General features: G+C 46.0%; 1 protein-coding gene across 3 annotated transcripts in view; it reads right to left on the bottom strand.

Moving 5' to 3' along the window:
* Window positions 1–14316, bottom strand: part of LOC139578169 (phosphatidylinositol 4-phosphate 3-kinase C2 domain-containing subunit alpha-like) — a 73342-nt gene that overhangs the window by 30766 nt on the left and 28260 nt on the right. For all 3 annotated transcript variants that reach the window (XM_071405453.1, XM_071405455.1, XM_071405454.1), the window contains 7 exons: window positions 13213–13333; window positions 11735–11846; window positions 9046–9125; window positions 8866–8929; window positions 8465–8611; window positions 5317–5350; window positions 4889–5141 (listed from right to left, as the gene is read on the bottom strand). In XM_071405453.1, coding sequence (XP_071261554.1) covers window positions 4889–5141; window positions 5317–5350; window positions 8465–8611; window positions 8866–8929; window positions 9046–9125; window positions 11735–11846; window positions 13213–13333 — 811 coding nt within the window. The remainder of the gene's footprint in view (window positions 1–4888; window positions 5142–5316; window positions 5351–8464; window positions 8612–8865; window positions 8930–9045; window positions 9126–11734; window positions 11847–13212; window positions 13334–14316) is intronic.

Below are 14316 nucleotides of genomic sequence, written 5' to 3' on the forward strand. Positions count from 1 at the left end.
ACATAAGTCTAAGATCATGCACAATGCCAAGCATCGGCTGGAGTGGTGTAAAGCACGCCGCCACTGGACACTGGAGCAGTGAAAACACGTTGTCTGGAGTGATGAATCACGCTTCACCATCTGGCAGTCTGACGGACGAATCTGGGTTTGGGGGATGCCAGGAGAACGCTACTTGCCCCAATGCATAGTGCCAACTGTAAAGTTTGGTGGAGGAGGAAAAATGGTCTGGGGCTGTTTCATGGTTCAGGCCCCTTAGTTCCAGCGAAGGGAAATCTTAACGCCACAGCATACAATGACATTCTAGATGATTTTGTACATCCAACATTGTGACAACAGTTTGGGGAAGGCCCTTTCCTGTTCAGCATGACAAACAGGTGTCCACTTTTGGTCATGTAGTGCAAGCTCTTGGACGATGCCCTATGGATGACGGGCAGAAGGAAATAGCCTGTTATTACCAGTGCCTCTCTTTTTTTAACCCTCGTGGACCAAGCACAAAGGCACAGGCGTCCCGGAACACATTTTCCATTGGCATTTTGGACCTGCCTCCATCCCACCAAGCCTGGGTTGTGTTCATTAGGCATCAAACGGAAGAACAGTGACCGAAACTGTCAGGGACTGCCAGTGTTTTAAAACATTTTCCATTGTGTGCCATAATGAACACAACCCTTGATTGAGACAGTCAAAATGTGTCACTCCAAGTCTCCACTGTCGTGCAAGATTGTGTTCACTTAATGGAAAGGTTGGCTCAAGTCTGTTCCAGGAAGAAAGATGGATATAGATACAATAGAGCCGCGGAGGAATTGGATACTGTTGCGGAAAATGAGATGGGGGGAGAAACAAGAGGTGCAAGAGAGCAACGGTATCAGTTCTAGGGCCAAGTCCTTCTTAAAGGTGGAAACTATAGTTTCTAGTGTCTTCCTTAATGTAATTAAGTCCACTTCAAATGATACCACTTTTTTATATTGAACTAAAATATGTTCAAAAGAACTTGGCCAGGGAAATAAAGGTGTAATGCAAAAAGTGAAAGTTACACCAAATGACAGGCACTGACAAGTCCATTCAGAAATGGGCAAACAGAAAGTGATTATTAGGATGGGACTGGTCAGTAACCAGGAGTAAAGAATACATTTTTTTTTACTGGGGGTTTCTCTTTCTTGGCTCAGTTCATAACATACGTTCCTGGGTGTGCAACTGTGCACATCTGCAACAACAACAACAGAAGAGTCCCTGTCCAATTATCGAGCAACAGCACCTAGCAGACATTCCAGCCTCACGCAACATTCACCAGAGTAATGAAACTTGACTCAGAGCCTCAAGACTCAACTTTGACTTGAGAAATGATCTGGCCATGTTTTCTAATGCTCTGTCTCTCATTTTGTGGCACAGAGTCTACGTGGATTACTCTACACACAGTCAGAGACCGTAGCATCGCCCTTGCAAAAAAACCTGCAACAGTTTGGCTAGTGAAACGCACACTCGGCACTCTGATTGTACCATCAAACTGACAAACAACAGGTCGGGTGGTGAGCTAGCGTACAAATTGCTGATTTGCTGTACCGCTATAGGGTGCAGCACAAACATCAAATTATAGGAAGAGAAGATTATTTATTATGGAAAACATGCAGCTCCAAAAATTGTTTGGTGATCAAGAATATTTTGCAAGCTCATCAGCAATGGGGCAACAATTACTAGCATAGGCCTACTGGTATGTAACAATTGCATGACATGTTTAATTTAGTTATGAATTTTGCATTTGGAATTTGTTTAAAATGAATTATTACGGTGGTGAGGACGCACCATAGGCGTGGCTCATCACTTGCACTCTCCAAACTCCCGTCAGTGGAGTTTCTCTTGTTGAAATGTTTGCTGTTGTTTTCACATGTTTAAATGAATAGGCCCTATGTGGTACATCTCCATTCCATCTAATACTACTATAATTGCGAGCATTTCATCATTCCATCCCCGTACCTTTCCTTGCAACACGTAGACATTTGTTTCATGTTTGATAGGCTTACGATACATTTTCATTTAGCCAACCATTTCTTACCCTCTGAGTGGCGCCATGTTTATTGTGCACATGCACGTTAACAAAACTCATGATGTAGAAGTTCTGTGTATTTATTTTTATTCAATGTATGGTTTCCTTTGTTCATATTTCCCGGGTTATGTCAGAGTTCCGTGTGTCTGTGTCCTATGTCTCTGTCATTCTGGTTGTGCGCAATAGGAACGTGTGCACCCCAGTGCGCATAGAAATTGGCTACGTGGCCTGAGCTCCAGGCTTTGGAGTCAGAACGTTGAATAAGATAAAATTGTTCCATGTATGCATGTGTTGAAATCTCATTAATAATAATTAAGTCTGATTAAGACAAATGTACGTGGGAAAAAAGTTTTACATTGTAGAACCAGTTGATTGGTTGCAATTGCCAATTGTATGGTCCTGGAGGCCTACCTTTTAGACCGCCTGTTAGACAGATTCCATTTGGTTTCTCAAGGGGAGGCCGTACAGTCTTGCCCTCTACCGGTGTCCATTCAGATAGGACAGGTTAAAAGGATTCTCAGGTACATTTGTTTACATTTTAGCCAGTAGTCAAAGTACCGGAGCATGTCTTTAAGTCTGATACAGAGGCTATTTCTTATGGGCTATTGCCTGTGTACAGTGCCTTCAGAAAGAATTCAGACCCCTTGACTTTTTCCATATTTTGTTACGTTACAGCCTTATTCTAAAAATTATTTAAAAAAATTATTTTTTATTATCAAATCTAAGCACAATAACCCATAATGGCAAAGCAAAAACTGGTTGTTAGAAATGTTTGCAAATTCATACAAAATAAAAACAGAAATAGTTTATTTACATAAGTATTCAGACCCTTTGCTATGAGACTCGAAATTGAGCTCAGGTGCATCCTGTTTCCATTGATCATTCTTGAGATGTTTTTACAACTTGCTTGGAGTCCACCTGTGGTAAATTCAATTGATTGGACATGATTTGGAAAGGCACACACCTGTCTATATAAGGTCTCACAGTTGACAGTACATGTCAGAGCAAAAACCAAGCTAAGAGGTCGAAGGAATTGTCCATAGAGTTCAGAGATGGGATTGTGTCGAAGCACAGATCTGGGGAAGGGTACCAAAACATGTCTGCAGCATTGAAGGGCCCCAAAAACACAGTAGTCTCCATCATTCTTAAATGGGAGAAGTTTGGAACCACCAAGAGACTCTTCCCAGAGCTGGCCCTCCGGCCAAACTGAGCAATCGGGGGAGAAAGGCCTTGGTCAGGGAGGTGACCAAGAACCCAATGGTCAATCTGACAGAGCTCCAGATTTCCTCTGTGGAGATGGGAGAACCTTCCAGAAGGACAACCATCTCCGCAGCACTCCACCAATCAGGCCTTTCTGGTAGAGTGGCCAGACGGAAGCCACTCCTCTGTAAAAGGCACATAACAGCCAGCTTGGAGTTGACCAAAAGGCACTTGAAGGACTCTCAGACCATGAGAAACAAGATTTTCTGGTTTGATGAAACCAAGATTGAACTCTGTGGCCTGAATGTCAAGCATCACGTCTGGAGGAAACCTGGCACCAAACCTACGGTGAAGCATGGTGGTGGCAGCATCATGCTGTGGGGATGTTTTTCAGGGACTGGGAGACTCGTCAGGATCGAGGGAAAGATGAACAGAGCAAAGTACAGAGAGATCCTTGATGAAAACCTGCTCCAGAGCACTCAGGGCGTCAAACTGGTGCAAAGGTTCACCTTCCAACATGACAACGACCCTAAGCACAGAGCCAGGACTGGCTTTGGGACAAGTGGCACAGCCAGAGCCCGGACCTGAACCCGATCTAACATCTTTGAAGAGACTTGGAAAATAGCTATGCAGCGACACTCCCCATCTAACCTGAAATATTTGATTTGACAGTATCGGTAGAGAAGAATGGGAGAAACTCCCCAAATACAGGTGTGCCAAGCTTGGGGCGTCACACCCAAGAAGACTCGAGGCTGTAATCGCTGCCAAAGGTGCTTCAACAAAGTACAGAGTAAAGGGTCTGAATACTTATGTAAATGTAATATTTCCGTTTTGCAAAAATGCCTAAAAAACTTTTTTCTTTGTCATTATGAGGTATTGTGTATAGATTGCTAACTTTTTTTTCTCATCAATTTTAGAATAAGGATGTAGCGTAACAATTTTGAAAAAGTCAAGGGGTCTGAATACATTCTGAATACACTGTATATTTGGTAAATGCACTGGTATATTTTGGATGATATGGTGCTTTCACCATTGGATCACCAAGACCTGTAAATAAGTCTACACTCGGAACACGTCAAACTGCTGATGTCATGTCCTTACGACTGCTACATGGTCCCCATTTTACAATTACATCATCAAAATGTGTTGTAGACAAAATAATGAAAAGGGCTGTCTGGTAGTCTCAATGAACAGACACAGATTTGTAGTTGAACAAGTCGTTGCATGGATATTTTTTTTTTTAGTTGACTTGAAACTTTACTTGCTCTTAGAATGCACGACTTGGACTTGACACTAGTCTTGACCCGTTCTACTTGGGACTCGACTTGAGACTCGGACCTTGCGACTTGCTTCTGACTAGAGTAATAGTGACTTGGTCCTACCTCTGACATTCCTTAACAAACCTGGTTGAGGATAAATAAGACAGATGTGTAGCATAGCATCCAAACTTTGTAAAGTGCCATATTGTATTTATTTAATTATTGGACTGCTAGGTGAGTATGGGGCATAGGTGGGAGGGATCTTTTCTGTTTATTTTTATTATTATCAAACCATCCCCAAAAAGTAGCTAGTAGCAAAACAATGTTTTAGTAAACCACTAGCTAGCTGCACTACCATGCCAAGCCAATAGGTGGTGCCTGGTACACTCACCTGCTGACCCAAGCGGCAGGGATGCCATGCATGGCGAACAGGGTGAACTGCAGGTGGTCAGTGGTGCCCAAGGCCTCCTTACAGCTACACCCCTCCACAGGAGACTCCCCCTCGGCATGCTGGGAGATGGATGAGGAGGGGTCAGGGGAGGAGCTAGAGGAGGCGGGGCAGAAGGAGCGCAGGTAGAGCTTGGCCAGGTCATAGACGGCATCCGTCAGAAAGCACATGCTCTCCTCTACGAGGCTGAGGTGACCTGGAGGAGTCAAAGGGTATGAAGAGGGTCATGTTAACGCAAACGATTTGAACGATTTTTGTTGATTTCTGTAAGCAGGAAGTTGCGCCACTGTGTGTGATGATATTCTGATCATAGTCTTGCCGAGCCAAACTTTTAATGTGTGAAAAATGTGACTGGTTGTTGTAGCACTCACCATTTGTCGAGCCACCTAAGGATTTGGAGCCCACCTGAGACAGAAACGTAAACAGATATGAATGATAGAATTCCAGTCCTGTCCTATGCCCATCTCTTCAGTTCAGAGAGCTGTTAGTTTAGTTTATTAGGATCCCCATTAGCAACAGCACATACGGCAGCAACTTTTTATTTGTTCCATAAAACATACAAACACATGACAAAGTACAGAACTGTTAGAGACAAAATAAATAATAGAGTGATATTGGAAACAGAACAGAATTACTATTTACACGCTTCATATATACATGTTCTTATATACAGTAGAGTTAAATCAGATCTCTAGAGAGAGGAGAGGTGCTGTGACAATATCTTTTTAATACATTTTTTAAAGCTAAACTTTCTTTCCTCTGGTGGCAGAGCCTTCCACGATTACACGGCTCTATACATAACTGTGACGCATTAAATCTGTTTTTGGTTTGGGTACTTTAAAGAAACCCATAGTGGCATGTCTGGTGGGGTATGTATGTCTGCTTGAAGTGTATGCAAATAGATTATACAAGTGGTTAGGCATTTTCTATGGGAGGCGCACAGTACTACATAGAGCTATGACTGCATCAAGTAACTGATGCAAGCAGTAGAATCAAATTTTAAAAATACACCTTATGGAACAGCAGGGTCTGTGAAGACACACACGCATACAAACGCTAGCACTCTACACACGTACATTGAAATAACGTTGGTGGTATTATACATTTTGTATTGTAGATATGTAGTGGTGTAATAATGTTATATGATGAATATATATGATTATAATATTATCTTCACGAACCCCAGGAAGAGTAGCTGCTGCCATGGCAACAGCTAAATGGGGATCCCTAATAAACCCCAGGAAGAGTAGCTGCTGCCATGGCAACAGCTAAAGGGGATCCTTAATAAACCCCAGGAAGAGTAACTGCTGCCATGGCAACAGCTAATGGGGATCCCTAATAAACCCCAGGAAGAGTACACAAATATTTCTTAAAAAGACTAGAAGAAAAGTAGTGAATTTCTCCTCAACTCTCAACCATGAAAGACTATCATGCATGTTGTTGATGTTAGTTATGTATGTACAGTTAAGGGCAAGGCATGCTGCTCTGTTTTGAGTCAGCTGCAGCTTTGCTAGGTCTTTGTTTTACCTGACCATATTACCGAACATTAATCGAGATCGGACAAGATCAGAGCCTGAACAACTAGTAAAGTTGATGTGTCAAAAACGCAGAACATCTTTTTATAACAGACATACCTCTCCCCAACTTTGTCAATATGACTTGACCATAATAACTGATCATTCAAAGTTACTGCTAGGAGTTCAGCTCCTTCAACCTGTTCAATGGTAACACATAAACAACTCCAGTTGAGGTTTAGGTCTAAGAGAATGCTTTGAACCAAATAAATGCATCTAAAACCAAAAGCATTGTAAGACCTGTTTATTGTTAATTACCCATTCTGACACTGACTAACGCCTTGCTAAGAGTCTCAGTGAGCTCACTGGCTGTAGGTGCTGATGTGTAGAGTGTGCAATCATCAGCATACATAGTCATTTTAGCTTCTTGCAAGACAAGTGGCAAATAATTTGTAAAATAGAGAAGAGTAACAGCCCAAGGCAACTGCCTTGAGGTACACCACACTGTAAATATCTGATGTTAGAGAAGCTTCCATTGAAGAGTAGAGAGTTCTATTGGACAAGTAACTCCCAAACCATGTGACGGCAGGTGACAAAGCCATAATGAGTTTAAAATTAAAAATAAAGAAAAATCAATAACTGGCTGTACTGAAATCTAACAATAAAGTTCCAAATAACATTTTATTATCCAGTAATTTTATCCAATCAGTCATCTGAGTCAGTGCAGTACAAGTTGAGTGCACTTCCCTATATGCATGCTGAAAGTCAGTAGTTAACTTAGTTAAAATAGCATTGTATTTGTTCAACACTGTTCTCCATCAGTTTACTAAGAACAGTAAGCAAACTGATTGGATGGCTGTTAGAGCCAGCAAAGGGTGCTTTACTATATTCAGGTAGTGGAATTACTTTAGCTTCTTTCCACACCTGTGAACACACACACTCCCTTAGGCTTTGGTTAAAGACATGGAAAATAGGGTGGCAATATAGTCTGCTACCATTCTCAATAGTTTCCCATCAAGGTTGTCTATACCTGGTGGCTTATCATTATTGATGGATAATAGTTTTTCCACCTCTTTTAAACTTGACCAAATTCAAAACAGCAATCCTTCTCTTTCATTATTAGATCTTCAATAGACAAATATGATGGTTCACTGTTGTCACTTCACTTCTCATTTTGTACACTTTACTAGGTGAAATAGTCATGGAAATGAATGGCTACATCAAAAGGTTTTGTTAGTCGGTGCCCGGTTGTAGAGACATGATCAACCCATAGAGACATACAGTGATCCCTCGCCACTTCGCGGTTCACTTATCGCGGATTCGCTATTTCGCGGATTTTCATAATGCATTTTTTATTTTTTTTTGGTGCATTGTGCTCTGCATTCTGATTCGCTAAAAACTCACTCCCGCTTCTTGTATCAAAACATGCTACGAATTGTGCTATCATTTTGTCGTCTCGTGCAGTTATGTGTACGTACATAAAACAGCTTGGCAAATTTACATTAAGTTGGCCAGGAAGGAAGGAAGGACTAACGCTTGGTCGCTTAGCAACCATGGTGCGAATGGCCACTGAACTTAAGCGAGTAGCTGAGGAATGGGACCCTTTGATGAGCCGTTCATTACAGTTCTCCAACGTAATCGATGGTGGCATGTCGGTGTACAAGGATCTTTTTGCAAAGAAGAAAAAAGAGCGACAACAGCTGCCTATCACTATGCTCTTCTCCCGAACAAACACACCTGCACCGCGGGCTTCAGAAGAAGAGAACACTGCAGAGCGCAGTCAGGATGCAGCGGCCCAGTCTGAAGAGCAGTGAAACGGCCTACACGTGAGTCACTGTATTTGTATACATGTAATAGTTGCTAATTGTAAAAAAAAAAGAAGTTTTCTATTTCGCGGATTTCACTTATCGCGGGTCATTTTCGGAACGTAACCCCCGCGATAAACGAGGGATTACTGTACATTGATATATATATTCATATGATGTTTATGCATCATTGAACGTACCTCTGGCGAGCGAGTCCTGGGGAGGTTGACTGAGCGCTTGACTTTCTTGACTGCCTCCGTGATGGCCTGGGTCTCTACCTCATCCAGGGCACAGCACAGGTTCTTCACCATCTGAACCACCCCATCCACAGTCTTATACTGGGTACTCTGTAGTGGAACAAAGTCTTTGTTTAGAGTGTGTGTGAGAGAAATCTCTATTGAGTTACTCAACAATGCAAGTGACACTTGAAACAGCACATTTCTTCCAGGAATCTATAGGCCTTTCGCAATTGTGTGTGAACTATCCAAGCAATGCACAACCCCCATTCAACGCCTGATAGCAATTCTGCACCACAACCCCACCATACATGTTTAAGGCCTTCAATGCACCATCAAAGAGGTGAATTCACTTAATACATTACCTCATTCTGCAGGCAGATGTTGACTTGACTGTGATAGCCTTCCAGATAGTCGGCCAGGCCTTGTCTGGGGGGGGGGGGACGCGTGAATCAACAGATAGTTATTGGGAATTCCAGATGGCCTTATTTGGCTCCAGACAACGGTGAAGATGATGCGATAAGAAGCAGAAGGAAAGTTCCTACCTGGTGACCTTTTCCTTAAACAGCCTCTCCACTTGGCTCAGGTGCCTCTCCAAGTCCACCGGAGAGGAGTCATCTTCCGCCTGCATGCACACAAAGCATGAAACAATGAGATCTCACTGTGCTCTCACTCCAGTCTCACTAGGTTCTCAATGGCTGCAGTCCAAACACGTTATTTTTACCCCCTCAGCCCTCACGCTAGCCACTTTCCCTTGGGGGAATCCCCCGTTGTAACCGGATGGAGTTTGATTGCCATCTTAAATGGAGGTCCAATTCAATAACGTAGCCACCCTCGGGCCTCGATTTAGCTCAAGGGAGCAAGTGAAGAACTCTGATCACTTGTGCGGTTGACATGACCCATAATTCAACACAAACTGTAGTCACGTGTCATACACCGGTGGCGGCAAGGTGTCATATTTAATCAACACAGCTGCGTTTTCGGCTAGACAAAATGACACGAGCTTGCTAAAAAATATATATAAATGAATTTAGCATTGGCAAATTGGCTTAGTCTTGAGTGAGGAGCCTATAAAAACGTAGCTAGCTTCATTAACATATTTTTGGCAATTCTGAAATGTATTGGAGTAAAATGACCAAACTATAAAACTAGCTGGCCAGCTGTGGGTAACTAGCAAGCTACCTGACAGGAGTTCTAGCTAACGTTAGCTTACTAGGTACATTAATAGCTTTAGGTTGGTTGTTTTTAAGCTCAACTTCAAGATTTCCACCAAGAACGTTGCCTCTACGATCATCACCTTCCCTCGCTTGGGCAAGGCACATTTAAGGGCTGAGGACCGAGTTTGGACTGCAGTTTCTCTAGCTATTGATGTGAGATCTCTCTCCCTCCGCAAGTCTGCCCGTCGGCCTCTCTCTGCCCGTCGGCCCCTCTCTGCAAGTCTGCCCGTCGGCCCCTCTCTGCAAGTCTGCCCGTCGGCCCCTCTCTGCAAGTCTGCCCGTCTGCCCCTCTCTGCAAGTCTGCAAGTCTGCCCCTCTCTGCAAGTCTGCCCCTCTCTGCAAGTCTGCCCCTCTCTGCAAGTCTGCCCCTCTCTGCAAGTCTGCCCCTCTCTGCAAGTCTGCCCCTCTCTGCAAGTCTGCCCCTCTCTGCAAGTCTGCCCCTCTCTGCAAGTCTGCCCCTCTCTGCAAGTCTGCCCCTCTCTGCAAGTCTGCCCCTCTCTGCAAGTCTGCCCCTCTCTGCAAGTCTGCCCCTCTCTGCAAGTCTGCCCCTCTCTGCAAGTCTGCCCGTCGGCCCCTCACTGCAAGTCTGCCCGTCGGCCCCTCACTGCAAGTCTGCCCGTCGGCCCCTCTCTGCAAGTCTGCCCGTCGGCCCCTCTCTGCAAGTCTGCCCGTCGGCCCCTCTCTGCAAGTCTGCCCGTCGGCCCCTCACTGCAAGTCTGCCCGTCGGCCCCTCTCTGCAAGTCTGCCCGTCGGCCCCTCTCTGCAAGTCTGCCCCCCTCTGCAAGTCTACCCCTCTCTGCAAGTCTGCCCCTCTCTGCAAGTCTGCCCGTCGGCCCCTCTCTGCAAGTCTGCCCGTCGGCCCCCCTCTGCAAGTCTGCCCGTCGGCCCCCCTCTGCAAGTCTGCCCCTCTCTGCAAGTCTGCCCCTCTCTGCAAGTCTGCCCGTCGGCCCCTCTCTGCAAGTCTGCCCGTCGGCCTCTCTCCGCAAGTCTACCCCTCTCTGCAAGTCTGCCCGTCGGCCTCTCTCCGCAAGTCTACCCCTCTCTGCAAGTCTGCCCGTCGGCCTCTCTCCGCAAGTCTACCCCTCTCTGCAAGTCTGCCCGTCGGCCTCTCTCTGCAAGTCTGCCCGTCGGCCCCCCTCTGCAAGTCTGCCCCTCTCTGCAAGTCTGCCCCTCTCTGCAAGTCTGCCCCTCTCTGCAAGTCTGCCCCTCTCTGCAAGTCTGCCCGTCGGCCCCTCTCTGCAAGTCTGCCCGTCGGCCTCTCTCCGCAAGTCTACCCCTCTCTGCAAGTCTGCCCGTCGGCCTCTCTCCGCAAGTCTACCCCTCTCTGCAAGTCTGCCCGTCGGCCTCTCTCCGCAAGTCTACCCCTCTCTGCAAGTCTGCCCGTCGGCCTCTCTCCGCAAGTCTACCCCTCTCTGCAAGTCTGCCCGTCGGCCCCTCTCTGCAAGTCTGCCCGTCGGCCCCTCTCTGAAAGTCTGCCCGTCGGACCCTCTCTGCAAGTCTGCCCGTCGGCCCCTCTCTGCAAGTCTGCCCGTCGGCCCCCCTCTGCAAGTCTACCTCTCTCTGCAAGTCTGCCCGTCGGCCCCTCTCTGCAAGTCTGCCCGTCGGCCCCTCTCTGCAAGTCGGCCTCTCTCTGCAAGTCTGCCCGTCGGCCCCTCTCTGCAAGTCGGCCTCTCTCTGCAAGTCTGCCCGTCGGCCCCTCTCTGCAAGTCGGCCTCTCTCTGCAAGTCTGCCCGTCGGCCCCTCTCTGCAAGTCGGCCTCTCTCTGCAAGTCTGCCCGTCGGCCCCTCTCTGCAAGTCGGCCTCTCTCTGCAAGTCTGCCCGTCGGCCCCTCTCTGCAAGTCGGCCCCTCTCTGCAAGTCTGCCCGTCGGTCTCTCTGTGAGTCTGAAGGTTTGTCTTTCTGGACGTCTGTCTGTTTCATTGACCTCCAGGCCTCTGACCTCTAGCTGGTCTTTCTTTGTGACAAACACAGACACACCAAAGTGATATACGTCGCTGATTGATTGGTTTGTGTCTTACCGATCGTGCCAGATCCCTTCTCATGGTGCTCTGGGAGAGCAGCTGGAGCTTGATCTCTGCCTCCCACTTCCTGCAGTTCTGTACATACTCGTGGCTGCCCAGGCTGTGTTTACTATGGAGAGGACACAGGACCATAGGAGTGGGGGTCAAAGGTGAATATGATATCATGGTCATGTTCATTAGGCACCAATCGGAAGAAAACATCAGGGACTACCTTGGTCCAAAAAGAAACGGTCATGTTCTTTTCCCTTTCAATACGTTTTAAAATGTTTCCTGTTGCCTGCCCAAATGAACAACACCCGGCAGTAATATCCTTATGCTCAAAGAATTGTGAGGCACGGGCCCAGTTCCATTTTAGCCTTTAGGCCCTAGCCCTTACCACCTCTCCTTTTGATATTTATAGATCTCAAAGGATGGAATGATGTCAGCAAAATGATGGTGGATCCACCTAGACATCCTATAGGCTATGGTGGAACTTCCAGCATCTTGTTTAAACTTAGCCAGTGGCTAAGCACAATGGTGTTCAATGGTGAGGACCTAGACCAAATGGAACTAGGCCATGGTCACTGACTTATCGGTTCAGGGCAGTGGTGTATACGAGGACATTAAACCAAATTTTAACATAGAACTAGGGCTATGACGGTCATAGAATTTTGGATGACAATAATTGCCCCCCCCCCCCCACCCCAAAAAATGTATCTCCTCCAATCCTGACTGCATGTGCTGCCATCGAAATATCATTCTATTTTTAGGTGTGCTGCTGCATTGTAGGTCAGTGGTTCCCAAACTGTGGGGCGCGCCCTCTAGGTGGAGGGGTTGGCGGGGGTGAGCGGCCATCATGTCTTCAGTCAGCTGCTTGTTCCATCAACAAAAACGGTTCCGGTTATTTCATTTTCTTGACCCATAACCGTCAGTTACACGGTTATACGGTAATTGTGCCAGCACTATTTAAAACTAAACACTTAACACCCACTTAAAAGTTAAAGAGTTCCCATGAATCTAAAGAGTGAGAGGGGGACCTGACTTGAGATGCTATGTTTAGCGGGGGCAGGGAGCAATGGAAACATCGGCTAAGTCTAATTCCAGCACCTTCTGAGGGCTTGCCAAGACCAGACAAGGCTGGGAGACTATAGATAAACACACACACTGGGGAATTTGTAGCGAGACACAAAGCAAAAAAAATGTGTGCACGTATAAGTATACATACAATGTGCCTAATAAGTCTTTAAAAAGGGAGACCTGCTATTGCTCAACCCCTCCGTTGTTTATTAGTAAAAGCATCCAATGCAAAATGGCCAAAAGGAAACATTTTCCTAACACAATTAAAAGACAAATAGCTCCCTGCTTGTGGAATGTTGGCAGTGATCTTATTGATATCCTTCTTTTATCTGACTCCTCTCTCTCTGCCAGGGGACATTGAGGCAGGATTGTGGGAAACGCAGGGGTCAGTGGGGTTTCTGAGTATGTACAGGACTCACTTTTGCAGCACCTCCTCCTGGCCGCAGACCTTGAGGACGTAGCTGCCGATGTCCACCTGGTTGAGGTCGTCATGAACCCAACATAGGGCCTGCATGATGAGGAGTTCCACAGGAGAACTCACTATGGGGTAGGAGGTCGTGGGTGGGAGAGAGACCGAGAGAGAGAAGGGCGAGAGAAAGAGGAAGGGTGGGAGGAGAGAGGGGGGGTGGTTAAAGCAAGCATAATTGCATACACAGTCCTGTAAAGTGCATCCTTCCTTTTTCCCTTCTTTGAAGTAATCACTGATTAGATATGATTGGTGAGAGTCAGCCCTCCACCACAGGGCTTTCAACGGTCCACTCATTTGTAATCAGTGAACACAAGGGAGAAAGGAAGAATGCACATGTAAAGAATTTGAACAGGACCATAGGCTGGATCTCACACTACTAAGGGGCGCCAGGCATAAAGCAAGGTGGCCTTTGTCCATGTCTAGTCACAGGTAGGAGGAGAGAAGATTTTAATTAAAAGGAGGAGTTTAGATCTAGTGATCCACGCAATAAGTGAGGATTCCAAGTCCAAGAGGCTCAATGGAATTATGCCCGAAACGATCACTCATGTAAAAACAGTCAATAATTGGCCCGACAGAAGTTTCATTTTTTTTAAAGCCGTGGAGGGCCTCTCGGATGGATTATACTCGTACTTAACCTGGTCCCAGACCTGTATGTGCCGTCTTGCCAACTCCTATAGTCATGATAATGACCGTATAGGAGTTTGCAAGACATCATAAACAGATCTAGGACCAGGCTAATTCATATTCTATTACCAAATTCATTTCATATTCCCTTATTCAATAAAACCAGCTAACCTAATCCAGATCTCAAGATGCTACAGTACTCTGTTATTGGAAAAGACTCAGCATGTCAGCATGTCTCCTTCTAGGAAATATGTGTGTGTGTGTGTGAGAGAAACCTGACACACAACAGATCTGCCACTTCTGGGGGGGGTTACTGCCTTCTCCGCAGTTTGATGCCAACACACACACACACACACACACACAGACAGAGAGAAATGTCCCCCCAGGACCCCGGGCTCTCCAGCAATAACAACCCCACACCCTACTGAGG

Source organism: Salvelinus alpinus, chromosome 6, assembly GCF_045679555.1.
Source record: "Salvelinus alpinus chromosome 6, SLU_Salpinus.1, whole genome shotgun sequence".
Lineage (NCBI taxonomy): Eukaryota > Metazoa > Chordata > Actinopteri > Salmoniformes > Salmonidae > Salvelinus > Salvelinus alpinus.